We start from the raw sequence: 18,400 nt of genomic DNA on the forward strand, positions 1-18,400 counted from the left end.
TGCAATCTTTGTATGTAATGCTGAACAAGGAATTCCTCTTCAGAAGGGTATAACAACTCTGCATATCTCTGACCTGTCTTTACAGCAGGGCTTGAGTTTGGTTCCTGCTGCCAAAATGAAGTGGCTTGAACCACTTGTGATCATGCTTTCCAAGACAGAGTCTGGATGTGATTCAGTATCGCCCATCCCTAGCAGGGACTCAGCTTTTCCAGGCTAGAGATAGGGAACAAGGCACCAGGAACTACTGGTTTGAGTTGAGACCTAAAATAACATGGCAATATATTTACATACTTCCTTCTCTCCTGTATTTGATTTAACCTGGGGAGAGCTGTTGTGATGCCTCTAGCAGTTTCATGTCAGGAGCATACAAAGGGTGCCTTGAAAAACTAGCTCTGCCCCATTCTCTGTGATCAGTCATCTGAGACATGTGGCACAGAGTGCTCCTCAGCCTCGGCCTCCCTGCCAGTGCTACTAACGAGACAGGCAATCAGTGCCAATGATTTTGGCCATGCAGACCTCTCCATAATGGGACTGGACGGAGGCCACCAAGCACATTTCTACATAAGCCAAAGCTTTTGCTGACCTTTGAGCACTATCCACACAGGCTGTATCCGAATCTGTGACCTGGAGAGAATGGTCTTGTCATAGATTTTCTCACCCTGGGTACCATCAAACCAGATGTGTGCCATTCCTTATGTGCCGCTGTGCCTGACAGAAATCACAACTATTAGAAGGGACAACCTAGCACTGTGACCAGGATGTGAGCCTAATCATTTCTAGTCATGCCAGATAACTGACAAACAGGAGTTGAAATCTGATTGTTTCTTTATAGTGCTGTAAAAGCTTGCAGATGTTGGCAATCATCTACCGGGCACATTCCAATGGAGAAAAATCCTAGACACCTGTAAATATGTAAATACTTTAAACGCTCTTAAAAAGGGAGGAACAAAGGGCCTTCTGTTTCACTCTTTGTTTGATTTTTAAATTGCAGGAGCTCCAATCTGAAGACATCGGAAGCACCCACTTTCCTTTGTGTGGATAAGAAAAAAGGAAAAATAATCTAGGTACTTTACACTGTGTTTCAGGCTTCTGTTGTCATGGCTATATCAGCCACGATCCCCCCTCAGCAGAGTGGGGCCAAGCAGAAGTTACTGCTGACATACTGATAGCAGCAAAACTGTGCTTCTACTAGTACGGCTTGTTTATTTTGTGTGTGTCTGCGTGCATGGAGAAGAAGAGTTGTTTATGCCAAGACGTTGCATCCGGAGGAAGAGTTTGGCTGGCATAGGATTTTAGCTTTCCTCTACCAGTAAAGTACTCTGGGTGTAGACACGCGCCAAGTCATAACATTCAAGTGAATCTGATCATGTTCATTAACTCCTTGAGCACTAATTTCTAAATCTTCACCATCTGCTGGCAAGATTTTCAGAAACGAATGAATGGAATCTGGGACAGTGGATTTGAGTACGTGGCAATGGATCAAGCTGGCAAGAGGTCTGTGCCAATATATAACCTAGAGCGCATGTGTGTGTATTTGCTTACCTTCGGGACAGGGAGTCTGGGTTCAGGAGAGAGCTGGCACAATGGCAGGCACGACTGAGGCAATGCAAAGCGATCCAAACCTGAAACAGAGCCAAAAAAAGGAGAAAAGTAAGGTAGGGAATGGAAATTTGGAACTAAAGCTTTGTCAGCACCGGAGAACTGAACTGTTTGTAAATGAACCAGCTGGCTAGGGGTGATTTAAGCACAAACGCTGCAGTGCCTCCATAAGAGCCACACTGGGCCAGGCAAAGAAACACGGCAAAGCAGCCCTGTGTCAAGTGCTGTTCTAAAGCATCTCGCTGGGACTCCTGGCACAGCTTGCAAGAGCAGCCCTGTTCCAGGATATCTCAAAAGGGGCATCAGAGATAAGCTCAGCAGCACCATGGGAAATCGTGGAAGTTCAAACTCCCATAAACAGCAAACCCCTGCCTCCCGCTCCAGGCACCTCCAGCGGCACACCGCAGCTCCCAGCTCTCCCAGACGCCGCAACACAGTGCCTCCATCTGAGACAGCTCAGCAACACTGAAGCAAACCTAGTGATGCACCTAGAAGTGCAATGCATAAAACAAGCCAAATCACAGGCGCAGTCATGTATATGTATGTCCCGGTGGGACAATCATCTGCACTTGTGCATACAAGTGCCACTGCATGATGTTTGTCAGGAATATGTGGGTGAATCCGGAGTCGAAAACTCTGGATAGGGCAGCAGGCTGGGGTTGGGCTCTCCTTGCTCTATTCCCAGCTCAGCCACTGATCTTTTACATGATCTTGGAAAAGTCACTTCAGCCCCTCCTCCTCCTCTTCTCCCTCCCCAGCAGTCCGGCAGCTCCAACAGTCCGCTCTCTCCTCAGTGCTGCTCAGCACTACAGCCCCTTTCTGGGGCAGCGAGAGCTGGACACGACTCCCCTCCCTTGCCGGTCGCCCGGTGCAGCTGGTCAGTGGACGCTGCAGGGCAGACGTTTCCCGTGCAGCACGTCTGAACATGGGGCTCCCTGAACGCTGAAGTCTCTCCATACTCATCCTCCACTCGCTTTACAGTCTGCATCAGCTTTGCCCCCTCTAGGGCACAGGGGCCAAGATTTGCCTCTGTGGCAGCTGCTGCTGAACTATAAATGAAATCTCCAACCGCTTTTTACCTCCTGCACTTGCTCTCCCAAAAAGCAATGCAGTTCGTTCCAAACACCTCGTGGCAGGAGATGACTCAGCCAGGCCCTTGCGCAGACAATGAGCGGGATGAAGGCACGCTGTGCTGCCATGACCTCATTTACAGTAATGCTAGCTGCTCACGACATCCCCACGGCTGCCTGGTTGAGCTCCCGGTGCTGCTCAGCCGAGCGGGGAAGGAGAGGGTGCTGTGCCTCGCACCAGACCGGGCGGCGTGGCAGAGCCTGGCTAGCTGGGCAGCATCCAGCTCCGCTGCCGGATTGTGCAAGAGGCACAGTGGGAGCTGCACGTGTGCAGGAGGCTGGTAATTTTCCAGGGTAGGTAGCTGGGGAATTCTAGCCTGAGTCACTCAGTAGGAAAAAGAAATTAGTTTATTCAAATTAGCCTTATTCCCTCCCCCCAAACTTGCATGAGAAGATTCCTTTTTTTTAACCCCCACCTTGCAAAATGGTGCAGCATTGACTGTCTTTCTAGGTACAGTCAGGACAGAGCAAGGAAGAGATTAGTAAGTGCCTGCATGCATAACACCCATAGCACAGAGACAAATGAGCAGATGGCCGTTCCTAATCTCCCCACCTTAACTGTCACCTAGCTCAGTAAAAAAGGGAAAACTCTAATTGGCTCCACTTACCTATTTACTAAGATCTCCTGGTGCTCTTCAGTGACAATGATATTGTTTGAGTATGCCGTACTCAGTGGAAAAGAGTTGGCAAACTCCGTATTTGCAGAGAAGAATTCCTCAGGACTTCTTTCCTGCTTTCAGACCAGGCTCACGCTCTGTAAGCATGCGGCAGCGTTACCATTACAGGCAGGCTCCAGGGTTTTGCTCCCACTCTGCAGTTTGAGTCACAGCACGAGTGAATCACTTGTTCTCCCCAGGCCTCAGTTTCACTCGCCCCTGCAGAATATCGACCACAGGGGGCTGCTCCGAGATCATCAAGAGCTCTAAAATAACGGGACAAAAGGTGTCATCAAAACACAATTCACATTCCAGTAATGGCCATGGGCCCCCGTTCAGATCTCAGCCCTGTTGCACTGAACAGTGCCTAGTCCGTGATTGACAATTCTTGACCCATTACTATTATGAGCTCTTCTGATATAAAAAGGAAACGCAATTTGGGGATGGAGAGAGTGCATTTTCTATAATCAAATTTTTCCAGCTCAGCAACAGTGGAACTGGCCTGTCAAGACACATTACTGTCTGCAGAGAGGCTCTCCTCTCATTCCACCCACCAATGTCCCCTTTGTGGCAAAGAAAATTGGATCGAGACCCAAATTGTTCAAAATTGTTACCACAGAACACTGGCTTGAGCTTCAAACTTAAAACCAAAAGAACCAGTTCTCTCATCTTTGTCTCTCACAAACAACAGCCGGGGAAGTACTAAGCTGCCACTTCAGCACACGCGCTACAGCTTTCTGCGTAAGCATAGCGCTTTCCATCAGACGAAGGCTGCTCTCTTCTCCCTGCCCCACAATCCAAAAAAAGCAAAGAAAAGAGAAACCAAAATTTTCATTTAAATCATACATTCTAAAACTGTTTTGCCAGGCTTGCTACTTTTACCACCCGAGACAGTCAACATGCTTTGGAAACCTTAACTTCTTGAGCCTTTCTTTTCTTACGTCACATTGATTCAGGAAGGACCTGTGACCTCTTTAATGGAGCAGCAGTCCCAAACCTAGAAGCTCCAACTCCATCAGTCCCTGCTCTCGCTCTCAGGTGTTCCCGACCTTCTGCAAGAGCCACGCAACCTTCTCTGAATAGATGTTGCCAAACACATTCCTCTGATAACACTCTGCCTCCGGTAAATCTGCCCCCGGGGCTGAGTCAGACCTGTGATGTTCACACAGTATTTCTGCGGATTATGCCCCTGATTAATTCCAGCCTGGAAAGACAGCAAGCCTTGCTTAATTTTACTCATCTTTTGAAAGAGATGGCAAGGGAAGTCTGGATGTCATCAACGGTCTCTCTTCTCCCTCTCCTAGCCTTCCCCTTAAAATGCACTGACAGATAAAACTGTCACCATCCAATCCTCTCCCGCATGTAATTCTCCCATCCTGCAGGAGCGGGTTGCACAGATGCCCACGCACGCAGCGTCGCTGCAGACAGAGCCAGCTGACGGGATGCACGTCCCTCTGAAAACCTCGGCTTTTGATTATAACTTCCATTACTGGAGGAAAACCTGGTAAGTGGCTGGTAATACACATGAGTGACATCAGGACACCTTACAAACCTTCAAACGCTCTCTTTGTAAATGCAAGGTGAGGTGAAGAGCTTGACAAATGGCAGGTTTTCATTGCTGGCGAAATGAAACACAGCCAGTTCTAGGCTTCAATCACAGAAGACACAAGGGTAACAAAAAGTTAAAATTACTCAGTTTTAACTTTTTTTTAAGTAGCTGTATGCTACTTTTGAAGCAAATTGCAAATACTGATTAATTTAACTTTACAATGTCTATCTTAAACAAATAATATCTCGGTTTACAGATGGGGAAAACCAAGGCATAGAGGGGGAAAAATGAACTGTTTGGTATCTGCAGCAGAACCAGGAACAAAACCCTCTTGTCTCTGTGCTTTAACTACAAAATCATCTTTCCTCATTAGCAGCTAATCAGAACTACCAGAGGGGAAGAGATTACAGACAGGGTGGAGAGGGGAGTAACTGAAAGAAATACAGACATCAAAACAGATTTTCATTTATTTACTCATTTATCACAGTGAGGCACAGGCTTCAAGTTCCTTCAAGTCTGCGTTAGCCTTGCAGGATTTTGGGATGCCCTCTCCAAAATCCAAAAGGTTAATAGCTTAAAAGCCATGTACTGTCTCAGGAAGGAGAAAATCTGCAATTTTGGGTGGGTCTCTGGAAGTCCTATATTGCTTTGCCTGCTAGATTATAAGAAACCCCTAATCTTTACTTGCCAGCTTCCTAATCTTTATGGGAACCCAGATAAGTTATCAGAAACTTGCTTATTAAAAAGCACCCAACTTGCATCGCAGCAGATTGGATGGTGATTTCTAGCGAATTTTAGACTCTGGAAAGGAGCCCGCTACGCGACGCGCAGGCAGGGAGCAGGGCTACGTCCCCGCACGCGTGTCTCCCGAATCGCCCAGCCCAGCTGGCCTGGAAGCAGCACAGGTCCTCGGACGTGCCGCAGGAGGGGCAGGGCGCAGGCAGCATCCCGCTCGCCTTCTCCGTGCTTTGCTAGGAGCAACCCTGCTGCCGTGAGCACATCTACGGGTGCGGGAACCAACAGGACATCAGACCCGCGGGACATTTGCTCTTTACCTCAGCTGCATCCACAGCTTCATCATGCGCTGGCTAAACAGCTACAGCTCAAGAACTAGAGGGTCCGGCCGGAGTCGGCCTCCAGGGAAGAGCTCCACATATCCTTTGAACTTCTCCATAGACATTCCTACCATCCTTCAGTCCTTCAGGAAGGACTTTGTATATTTAAACACTGAAATAAACCCTCAGTGGTATTTTTTCTCCTTTTTGCCCAAAAATGGCTTACAAAAAGCTGAGTGTTTTATTTATGGTAGGCAAAGAATCTCTAATCTTCAAACTTTCCTTTCTCCCATTATTTCATTTTGACTTTTCAGAAGTGAAGAGATAGTCAGGGCCCATGACTTATTCATCAGACCATAACTTACAGACACAACACAGAGCCGGTTCTGAATCCTCCAAAAGGGACAAGCCTCCATAATTTATGCCTTTCCCTCGGGCTCCCCACGGACGCCGGGTCCCCCGCTGCAGTGCCGCGCAGCACTCTGGCTGTTGAGCAGATTAATTGTTTTCCGCGGGATGACTCACTTCCTCGCGCCTCCCGCGCTCGACCCGACGGGAGGAAGCTGCAGGTGCTCCCCCCGCGGCTGCCGCTGCCGAGACCCCACTGAAACTCGCCCCATGCTCCCACTCCGGCATGCGAGTTCAGAGCAACGCTCAGATCTGCTAATCTTTTATATCCACCTTCTGCTAGCGTAAATGACCACGCAGGGTGCAAAGCATCCCAGGAGAGCCATTTCCTTGCTCACCAGATTGAGACGCACTAGTTCTAACAGTTTACGGTAACATTTCGCACAGAAGAAAGTGTTTTTCATCTGAGAATCTCCAAGCAGCCACCAAAGCAATTCCCGTAAAAGCCTCCCATAACTCTTGAGAAAGAGATAAGCATTCTTCTACCTGCTTAACAGAAAGGTGAGAACTGAGTTACAGAAGCTCAAGGTCAAACTCAAGCCAGATCATTAGCGAGGGTAAATCAGCGCGTTCCGCCAGCCGTCCACGCTGCCGCCCCACGACCTGCCTCTGCGCGCAGGTGACATGCTAGGCAAACAGCAGGTCTCCGGTGGGAAACCTCTCCTAAAGGCAAACTACAGGTCTCCGGTGGGAAACCTCTTTAACAGTGGATGAGCAGGACACCGAGCCGCTCCAACAGGTCATTACCTGCACAGCGAATTTCCTTTGGCATTTCCAGCTTTGCAAAGGAGACCACAATAGGAAATGAGGAACATATTTTTAAATAAGAGGAGGAAATGGTGTCTTTGTGTCAGACAAGTGGAAGAAATCCAGGACCAAGAGACTGCAGAGCCTTTCCACTTCAGACAGCAGGTGCTCTCCAAGATGTGGTTATGGCAACAAAATAAATGATGGATAATTGCTTTTGTGACAACTTGCCAATTAAATTAGACTCAGCAGAATAACATAATGACAATTTGTTATGCTCTGGTGGGCACTAACACACCAATCATAATTAAATGCTATGACTGAAATAGAATGCTGCTGTACACAGGAATATATAACCCCAATTCCCTCCCAGTGAAACATTATAGGTTCAGACTTGATTTCAATTTCTGGAGGATAATAGCATTAGCGCACATCAGAATGAGCTTGGAATATGCATACAAGCAGCAGCACAGAGTCAGACAGAGACAAGGACAGCTGAGCCGCCTCAGCTCCTGTGGGTACCCTCCAAAATATTTCTGATGCTCAGTGTTTCAAAGCAGTGGGGGACATCCTTGGAGCATTGCCATGCCCCAGGAAGATTTCAAATCTCTGGCCAGGAAAAGCAGGCAAAGAAAGCAACTGGCCCAGAGAGTCCAGCCCAGCTTTTAACACTGAGGCGAATGCCTGCTGGGGACAGGCCTCAGAGGTTTACTTAGGGCTGTGTCAACAGTGCACATCAGTCTTGGCCGGTAAAGCTCTCGCATTCCTGAGCATCTGCCCTCAAAGCCTGGACTGAATGAGCTTCCTTGAAATGGGGGCATAATGCAACCTACCTTTCCTTGAATGATTATCAAAGCCCTCTTCACTAAAATAAAGACAAAGAGGAAAAAAGTTTCCCCTGGAACTTTGACAAAGGCTACCCACTTTAAAGGACTGTGCAGCAACCTTGGAGTGAAAATCAGACCGCAGCAGAGTACACATTGCCAGGGCCTTGCATCTACTTACGTCCTTTCTAAGCTTTTTTTTGGCAGATTTAAATGGGGCCTGAAGGCTGTGTGGTGTTTCAGTACAAATTGGTGTCTGTTACCCATCAAATTGCAAAGCAACAATCTTCTCCCTGGGCAAACTGGCAGGTATCTGCTCCTTTTTGCCTGCAGCCAAAAATGCGACTCCAGCACCCAGTGGGACAGACCGGGTCTAGCTCTGTAGCTGGGCTCTCTTTGGGGCTCTGCCTTCTCAGCTTCCTTGGCTACCCAGGCCCAAACCAGTTGCTTATCCAAACTGTCAGTAGTTGAATGAACTGATCTAAAAACAGAACAAGGAGCAGGTCAGGTCCTGCAAGTACTTAAGATTTACTAACATACGAGGGAAAGCAACAGCCAGCTTTTTCACCCTGAGCCACAGTCGAGATCTTGCTCTTCTTCCAGGGAAGCTACAGCCCTTGCTCTGCTCCTCGACAGCTCCCTCCTGTCCTGCCCAAAGTTACTGTCCTGCATTTTATTCATCTGAGAACTGGTGGGCAGGGAATTCTTCCCCCATCCCCCCACTTCTGGTGCTGCAAAACCAAAGTGCTAGAAGAGGACCAATCTCAATCCAGTTAAAAAAAATACTCATTAAAAAACCAAACTAGGAAGATGGTAGGGAACTGATGCCACAGAATTTTTGCAAAACCCTCTTTGAAAGCACAGGTTTAGTAGAGCCACTTCTGTGACATTTTCTTTCCCAGTGTGGAAATTCAACACACAGAAACCTGCAGCTTTCCCTGAGTAGACAGTGCCTCAAAGACCTGCTCTGGTGCCGCATACATTTTCCTGACAAATGAGTGTAAAACGACCAGCTTGTCTGCCTAGCTGCCCTAACAGTCCTAAAGAATTGCAGCTGCAGAACCTAATCACAACGTGCTATTCCCAAAGAAAGCCGAACCAAGCCCTATTCCTCTAGGAGAGCCAGCAATTTACACAAATAAAACCTTTCTAAATTCAGGTGATGCAAAGAAGGCTACTGCCTTGATTTAAGTGCCAAGCAGTGAGACTGTCTCGTACCTGGGTTACAAAGGCCATCATACTCCTTGATAGATCTCAGCATATCTTTTATCAGGTAGTGTATAATAAGGCAAGTATAAAAACACAATAAATTCAAGCTAAGATACTAAAAGATACAGCTTTCTCGAATTTTCCAAAGCTCAAAATGGAGGGAAGGAGGAAAGGCTCCTGCAAAAACAATTCCCCAGAGGACCTGAAGACTAAATGCTTGTGCCTGCCTGCGTGTGGGGGCAAGGGTGGGAGAAGAGAGACTGAGAGAAGCAGCGACAACACAGAGGACTCTGTTGTGTATTCAGACCATTTAAAAACAGTATCCGAGTGTTACAGAGCTCTCTTCCCCTGGAAGACACTCAGCTCAGTTCCAGTATCACAACTGGAAATACAGAGGCAAATCACAGAATACTACAGTGCAGCAATTCCAACATTTTAGTATCTTATTTAGAGCTACATTTTTAAAATGTAAAATGCTTTATTACTGATGTCTATAAAGCTTGGTATTGGCAAGGTCAGATCACCTGGTTTTCTGGCAAAGCTGGTGAATTATTTTGGCTGCTCCCAGTGTAAGACCTGATCCCATAATCCTTATTTCCCTTGCCCTCAACATGTGATAGCAGTTAATCTTCCAGCGTGTGACTAGTGCCGTAGTTGGAGATGTGTTACTGCTCAGCAACACATGCCCAGGCGCTAACAGAGCCCAGCTTTGTGCAGCGCGGAGCCGGGGATCAGATCCCGAGGCTTCAGAAGGCTCGTCCCTGTCGCCAGCCCCGCGTGCGGCCTTGGGCAGGCTGCTGAACCACAAATCACCTTCAGGGCTCAACTGCCCGGCTCAAAGTACCCCAATTCAGGGCCAGATCCTACAGCCCTCAGTTCTGTGACTAGAGGCATTCATTGCAGTGGAACATCTCCTCTACACAAGCCTTCTCAGGGACTGATACTGTTCAGTAAAGTACTAACTTAAGTAATGACATAACATCTCCAGGAAGTTTCCTTCCTATTATCTATTGCATCAATACACACAGCATAGTTTGCTGTCTCTTTAGTGATTTATCTGTAAAGCATCAGCGTAGGATGTGCTTGTAACACATCGCTAAATGAGATGCCATTATCTGAGGTCAGAAGCTGTCCTGAATAGCAGACCCACTGAATTTCCAAACACGCAGCAGGCAAAAGGCAGGAATTTCCTCTCCCGGCACTATAAATACTGCAACTGCAGCATAGCTGAATAGCCAATTTTACTGCTAATGCTCTTATAGCAAACTAACAACCCGGGCATCAGTTCCAAAGTATAGATGTGAAGATCAAGCAATAAAAGCAGTAGACTTTGCAAAACAAGACTTCTACACTCTGTAATGGGATCCACTGTGAGACTAGGGCAAATTCTTTACCCTAAAATTTTCAGGTGGGGCCCACAATTTTAGGAACTGACCTTGAAAAGCCTTCAGCCTGACTTTCGGAGATGCAGAAGGGGTCCCTTACTGCCTTCAATTGTCTTCTGCTTTGATGCCTCAAGGAGTAAGGAACCTTGTAACTGATACTTTGGCATTTATTGTCACTTAAAAATAGCTTGGCAATCAGAGAGAGGAACTGCTACACACACACCACTCATCTTTCAAGAAGAAAGAGGTCAGCAATTTAGCCCAACAAAGGTCATACGGCTGCTCCATAATGGGGTGTAGGATTGCGAGACAGCAAAAGCTTTGCTCCAGTCATTAACAAGTGTTACAATACCAGAAGACAGGTTTGCCCGCGCATAAGGAAATTACTTGAATGCATGATTTGCCCTGTGAAGGCAAAGGGCAAATGACAAGGTCACATCTGCTTCTCTTGCCTGCAAAAAGCAGGAGAAGCATTTGCCTTTCTCAGCACACCATAGCTGGTAGGTGGCGGATATCTCCCTAAGGAGATAAGGGAATGAAGGTCAGCTCCTTAGCAGGTCTGTGCCTCACCAGTGCACTGGTATTCTCTTTCCCACTCCCACTTTTTGTGCATTGTGCCCAGCCATATATCCTATTTGTTCCTGGAGGAAACTTAGATTTCTTTTCAAATATTCTTGGTGAAAGTTTGGACTTCTTTCCATGCTAGTATCAGACAGCAGGATAAAGGCAAGGTCAACGTTACTGTTGCACACATTTTTCCATGCTGCTTGGCACCAGTTAGTCCCTTCAGCCATGCGGTATAGGGCAGAAGATACAAATAAAGACACTACTTACAAGAGACACATCATCATCGCCGCACACTTCAATCCACAGACGTGCAAAAGACAGTAGAGCACATTACTTTTAAAGTGTGTGCTACAGGATGATGAGAGAGAAAAGACTCACGAAGATTTCACTCTTTCAGACTCACATTGTCGAGAACTTCCACCGAGGACTCAATGACCTCAAAAATTGGTAATAGCTGGAAGAGCACAGCTGAGCCTCTGAATCTGGGGAAGACGGAAGGTGCAGCAGAAATGCGACACCTCCATCTAGTGGGTGAAAGCCAGGGGAGCGCTGCAAGCGCCGAGAAGCCACTGCTCTGACATTTGCTAACAATCAATATCTCATTATTAACCGTAATCACAAGGCTGTGTTTGTTTTGTGGAAATGTATCACAATGAGGGACACATGCTCATTGCATGTTTAGTGGAAGAATACTGAAAGCCAAAATAATTGTTAGTAGTGACCTGTATACACACAAAACCAAGGCAGAAGTGATTGATTGTGTATCTTTTTCTTCTAAGCTCCCCAACAAACGTCTCCCCTGCAAAGCTACTGACCTTTTACTAACAGCTGGAAGGTAAATGCTTGATAAATAATAAATAACTCACCCCAGGCTTTTGCTCAGAACCTTTTAATTAAAATAGTTGAGTTACTCTAAGGTAACAGTGACTGACATTTCAATCCCAGCCCAGCAAATACATCTGTCAAATGAGGAGTATCCAAAAACACAGAATTCTGGTCCTCAACTGTAAGTATTCGGTGCAATTAGGACCATAACTTCACAGCCTTTACTAATGGCTCAGTCCCCAGTTCCTCATTACCCATCCACAGCACAGAGACATCACTAACTACTTCTTTCTAGAACTACTCAGCAGGAAGCTTCTTCAGCACTGAGGTCAGCCTAAATAACCTGCTTGAGACTCCAAAGCCTCTTGCCCTGGATGCTCCCAAGAAGTAATTTCCTGATTTACACCATGTGAGTGTTACCAGTCTGCCTCATCATCCCTGCTGGCTGGCTGAAAGCATACATTCACTTATCTATTTCTAGTGTTTCCAGCTAATTGGACCATTTACCTGCTTCAGAGCAACAGCATGCACATGTGTCAATGAATTATACAGCTGCAAGTCTACAGCTACTTAAACAGAAGCATGGCAAAGTGTGAAATACAACTTCACTCTCAAATCTGACAGCCAAGTTAGACTGCTACTGCATAAATTAAATTTTCTTCGTACCTTCCACATTCACAAAGCATACCAAGTCTGGGCTATGTGCGGACTCACTACGGACGTGCAAGTTGCAATATGTGCTCAGAAAACTAATGGTTTAAAAGCTCAACAGTCACAGCCATTATTCAGCCATATAAAGGGAAGGAAAAACATAATGGGGGTCTTACTCCCAGCCCTCAGACTCCAACTGCACACACAGGGCAAACACTGGCGACTCACCACTGCAAGCGAGCACAGCAAGAGGAAGCCAAGCAGGGCAGGGAACACTAAAGGGCCTGAATCCCCTCCCCACCAAACGGCTTACCCAGCTGGGAATACTCTGCCTCAGGGAGCAGCTTCTAGTACCTTTTCCAAATGTAGGAGAAAAAGAAAATAAATCCTGACTATCAAGCCATTCTCTTGTCTGCTCTGCACTGGAACTCACTCAGGCAGACTGTAAGGCCACAATCTATTCTGTATTTTACATTTAGGATGCTATTGCTCAGTGTGCTTCAGAACACTAGAAATGACATAGCAAAGCTCAGTAAAGATGCAAGGAAGAAGCTGAAGAAGCTAGTTATAGTACATAAGGAGAAAAGGCTTCCCCCCCCCCCCCCATTTTGGTAATTTAAGAGAAGTGACAACAAATAGGAAACCACCAAGCTGTGAATGAAGTGACCAAAAAATCTCTCACGTTATTACATTCAACCTCATAGCACTACTTTTCATTTTAAAGTGCTTCCACTTGCAATCTTTGGCAAGCTAGAAACTTTGACTGTAGAACTCAGAACAGGATGCTGAAAATAAAATACACCTGTAAAAGCCACTAGAAGCAAGGACACAATGCTGCAGTGCCAGAGACGTGGAACTGCCGGTCATTCTTCTGTCAGGCTAGCAGGAATCATTTGGCCCCAGCAAAAAACCTGGGCACAGAGATTTACATCACAGCTGCCAGCATTTTTCTAATGAGGGCAGCTTGCCTCTGGCTGTCCTAATCCAAATGGAAGAATGCTGTGATTCAAAGAAAACCCCATTCCAAGGCCTGCTACAGATCAAAGTACATAAAGTGCGTTTTACTTTCAGTTAGTATGTACAGTTCTTCTCTCCAATCCTGTTTCAGATTGAAACCCATTTTAACTGTTTTTTTTTTTTTATTTACTCAACACATCTGTTCATGTTAGAATTTCTCCTACCATTAACCCAGCACAGTAGTTCCCAAACCTGGTTTGCTTGGCTATCAAAGGTGGGTGCATCTACTACGTTCATCTCCGTATGGGCCTCTTTGCACGGATTTAGCAATTCAGGCATTATTCATTCACCACTTGGAAGAATCTTGCACAGACAAGTATATTTGCCACCAATGCGAGCTTTAGAAACGGATCCTCTAATGGTTACAACTACAGAAGCGCCAAGATAAATAGCACTTTTTTTTCCTCTTTGTAATAAAATCTTCCACTCATTCAGAATTACAGAGCAGGACTAGGAACAGAGTTTGACCTTCCAAGAGTAACCAAGTAATTCTTCTGTAATTGTATTGATTATCAGGAGGTGAATCAAGTCGCACAAAAACAAACCCTGGGCATTTTTAAATCATCCTTTTTACTCCCATATAATACATATTCATAAGACAGTATGTGTGCATCATTTAGAGCAATATCCACACAAAACTGAGCCATGGAGAACGTATCTAGCAGGCAGGTATGAAACCTAAAGGAAATCTTGCCCTTTCGTTTTTAGAGGAGAGCCAGATAAGGGCAGAGAGACAAGATTTGCTTGACATGATTTAAACTTCTCTATTTTTTTCAGAACAGTAATTGTTTTTCATTTAGCCTGAAAACAAAATCCTTAATAAAAAACAAGCTAGGCACTGGAGCTTACAGATGTGGGAAGAACAGAATTCTAACCAACTCTGAAGTATAGTAAGATTGATTGCTACTTTCTGAAGCTGTGCTGGGCCAAAGTTTCAGCCACTATTTCTGTAACAGCACTCAAATTTCTCTTCAGCAACCAGTTGTAACATATCTTTTACACTGCTGAGGTCACAGATTTCATCAAGAGTCACTGAAAGGCGGCAAAGGTCCAAATTATCTGGTATTGTTATACTATATTATGAATTTAAGCAGATGATGGAAGGGAAAGAGCATATTAAACATATAAATAGCAACTCTTCTCAATTAGCTATAAAAAGATGACATTTTCAGAGTCACTTTAGACAGCTGTTACAATGTATCAGGCAAACAGTATATGCCATTTCAACAGCAGGACTGTCACAAGGCCTGATCAGTGCAAAAGTTAAGACATCTTTACTACTGCAAATAACACACCTGAGGAGACAGAAGTCCAAGTTTTAAAGAAAATGTTTAATTCTCCACTAGTACGTGTCATACTTTCCATCTCATGATTTGAGATGGCACTCCTGAACCTCAGAAGAAAGGATTATTTCCCATTTTACAAATGGGGGGATGGAAGAACAAGAATGTGTCGCACACAAGGCCATAGAAGGCACCAGAGCAGGATAACTGAAGCATACCCCCCTTCAGTAAATGCCTCCTTGTCATAGGGTTGCGCAGACAGAAATGCTGGCTCCTGAATGCCACAGACAGGGAATGCTAAGTTGCAGTATGTGCCAAGACAATAGCACAGCTTGTTAGGATGGTAAGGGATTTTCCTTCTGTGTTTCAGTCAGTTCTGCTGGCTGCTCCTCCTGACCTTGCTTCTTTTCCTGCATCTCTTCCAACACAGTTTGAAGTTGCATGCGTAATACGGGATCCCTGGCTTCAGTATCCTGATGGCCGGGTTGTGCTACCTATAGTTAAAGGCAGATGGTCACCAAAAAACAGGGTTGCAATGAATTTCTGACAAAGCTTGACTGGAGAGAGCAATAGAAAGCAACAGCCCCAGTTTGTATGTCCAAAAAAGCTGGTAGATTTGCCTGTAAAAGCTCTCACGCCTAGATTATTACAAAGATAAAACAGATTCTCAAGGTTTCACCGGGGCAAGAAATAGAAAACAAGAGTGCTGACCTCCAGCTAAAAGGGTGAAACAGAGTTAGTGATCTCATCTTTCCACACTCTTTGGGTAGCATACTCCAACCAGAACCAATTTCTGTTCCTCTTCAGCCTCTTTTATGGAGGGGAAAACACTATTAATGCTCAGTCCAGGGCTACTTGGATGAGGAGGAGAATGGACAGTGTTTTACAGGAAAGAATAACAAATGAATTTAGCTAACAAAGTTTAGAACTGCAGTTTTCATAAACAGCTCTTCTTCCTACTTTTTGATGTTTAAACTGTCAGCATTCTCAGACAAAGCAGTTCTCAGTTAGACATAAAAGTTCAAAGATTTCTAACCATCATAAAGCAGCTAGAGTCTACAACAACCTATCAGGCAGAGTAGAAGTATCTTAGATTCATTTTTTTACCTCATTTTATGACAAAAGTCATAGAACAATTGCCTGAAACAAGGAACTAGACTTCATATGCCCAGAAGCCATTTCTTCTCTTTTACAGTAGCAAAGCCAGAAAGCAGCACATTCCATCAGTGGCATGATGCTTTGGATAGTTCTTTTAGACAGTTATTTTCTTGACAAAAAACAAAAAAAACCCTAAACTACAAACCTCTTATTTCAATACTGCTGCTTTTCCACAAACTGCAAGATTTGTGTCTCAGGAATTTCCAGTTCAAGATCAAGGTTAAAGAACAAACGCATATCAACTGGTAAGAATGCATTAGAGTATTTAACTGTTAAAGAGGGGTGGAAAAATATGTCAGTTAACTTAGGGCAAGGAGAGGTTCTAGTTTACCTCCATGTTACATAGGTAATATGTACACAGTAATATGTACACAGATTTGCAAATGGTTTATATACCTACACCAATGGTTGGGTTCAACACACTGAAGACTGAAATCATTCATCACTGAAACAAGCAGTTCTTTTTCTGTCCCAAAAGAAGAACCTCAACCTTGGCCAGTCGTGTCCAGAACTGAGAAAAAAGTTTACTTTGCACAACAAAAACACTTTTATTATGACTATCACATGCATGACCATCATGAATGGGAATTTAATTCAAACTCATTTGACATTAAGGACCTAGAAATGAAACTTCATGAATCCACAGGCCAATTAATTTTCTCAGTACTTAATACTTACTTTTTCTGTCCCTCTTCTCTGTAAAATTATCCCTTTGGCTAGAAGAGCTTTTCCTGTTTCTTCAAACAATTTGTCCTCTTCGATTTTTCCTTCTTCCTTCAGTTCATTGAATTTCTCAACAAACCTAGATTTGAAGAATGAATTTTTACTTTCATAAATAACCTTTTGGTTCACTGACTTCGGTGGAGAAAGGGACAAGTGTCAAAAGTATTTCCAGTTTAATTATAAATAAATCTTACCTCTGGCAAGTGGATTTGAAGTTTGATTGTGACAGGTCAAAAGGTCTTGGACCACTCCCATAAACGCTATAAAATCTCCTATTCAAAAAAATAAAACATGACAGTTTTTCAACCCATCAGAAAGGAATATGTTTTGAACTATTTAACCAGCATCAGAGTATGTTCAGTTAGGCTACAACAGAAAGTATTAAAATAATTAATTCGCCTTCTCTCATTACACTTCATACTATACAGTGTGTTCCACCCCAGCACTTTTAAATGGTTTTAATAAATTCTAGTTAATCTTTATCACCCACCTGCAAGTCACAGGACCATGATAACTTCTTCACAAAAGGGTTAACTTAGCCCATCCCAGCCACACAAAGCAGTTTATAGGAGCTCTGTGCCATAAAGACATCTGCAGAGGCCAAAGCTTTCTACTGCAGATGAGCCTTCATCTGAAGCGAGGCTTTCTGTACATCTGCTAATGACTATAAATGCACTGAAGAAACTGTAAAGCTGCCTAACACAGGCCTCTATGATAGGGGCAAGCAGGAAAATACTGCTGTAAGGGTCAGTGACTGTTAAAGGCAGCTGTATTTCTTCCCAGGGCCGGGTTTGTAGATGTATACACCAAAGACCAAAGAAGCAGCTTTAAAAAGGAAACTAAGAGACTGGAGGACGCCGCGGCCCGGGCCACGCGGCGGGAGCCCGCGACGAGGGGCTGGGGCAGAGCTCGGGCGCCGCGCGGGGCCCTGCGGGCGGGAGCGCCGGGACTCACGCGCGGACGTCGTCCTCCGGGTAGAAGATGGGCGGGATGACGTCTTTCACCTTGCCGTAGCGAGGCCGCGGCGAGCGGTAGACGGGCTCCCGGAGCGGGGGGAAGGCGGCGTAGACGTCGAACCACAGCGGCTTCGGCACCACGCCGATGCGCAGCAGGTTCCGCGTCCTGCCGGCGGAGAGCGCGGCGGTCAGTCCCGAGGGCCCCGGCCCTCCCCCGCGCCCCCCCCCGGCGGCCTCCCCGCCCGCCCCGTACCGGCTGAACACGCTCCCGATCTTCTGCATGCGGTTCCCAGCCATGGCGGCGGCCCGGCCCGGCCTCCCCTAGCAACGGCCGCTCCGCAGCAACCGCACGCCCTCTCGCCCGGAAGCGGAAATACCCCGCCCCGGCCGATTACCGAGCCCTCGAACGAGCGGCTGCCAGGACACGCAGCCAACAGCCGATAGACGGCCGCCGAGGAGGAGGGCCTGGCCAGGCAGCGGCAGCCGATGGCCGAGCGGGGGCGGGGCCGGACTGCCAGCTGCAGGCAGAGGCAGTGGATGCTCGACCTTCCCGCGCAGCCGGTGCCGCCCGGTGCCCCCCGCCGCCATGGCCCGGTGCCGGTCCCCCGTCCCCGGTTCCCCGTCTCCAGGCACTGACACGAGCGTGCCCACGCCCTGG

The 18,400-nt window shown here is 46.1% G+C and overlaps 1 protein-coding gene across 12 annotated transcripts in view; it reads right to left on the reverse strand.

Moving 5' to 3' along the window:
• The window catches only part of MRPS23 (mitochondrial ribosomal protein S23), a 44,059-nt gene extending 25,842 nt beyond the window's left edge, over positions 1–18,217 (reverse strand). For 7 of the 12 annotated variants that reach the window (XM_026107091.2, XM_064523081.1, XM_064523080.1 and 4 more), the window contains exons 1-5: positions 17,996–18,217; positions 17,741–17,908; positions 16,981–17,058; positions 16,742–16,865; positions 1,543–1,622 (exon numbers count right to left, since the gene is read on the reverse strand). In XM_026107091.2, coding sequence (XP_025962876.2) covers positions 1,543–1,622; positions 16,742–16,865; positions 16,981–17,058; positions 17,741–17,908; positions 17,996–18,039 — 494 coding nt within the window. In that variant the 5' untranslated portion in view covers positions 18,040–18,217. Of the gene's footprint in view, positions 1–1,542; positions 1,623–14,932; positions 15,400–16,741; positions 16,866–16,980; positions 17,059–17,740; positions 17,909–17,995 lie in introns of those variants that run through there. The other 5 variants (XM_064523082.1, XM_026107135.2, XM_026107153.2 and 2 more) reach the window with 4 other exon arrangements.
• Between the last annotated feature and the right edge of the window lie 183 nt (positions 18,218–18,400).

Source organism: Dromaius novaehollandiae, chromosome 19 (assembly GCF_036370855.1).
Source record: "Dromaius novaehollandiae isolate bDroNov1 chromosome 19, bDroNov1.hap1, whole genome shotgun sequence".
NCBI classification, from domain to species: domain Eukaryota; kingdom Metazoa; phylum Chordata; class Aves; order Casuariiformes; family Dromaiidae; genus Dromaius; species Dromaius novaehollandiae.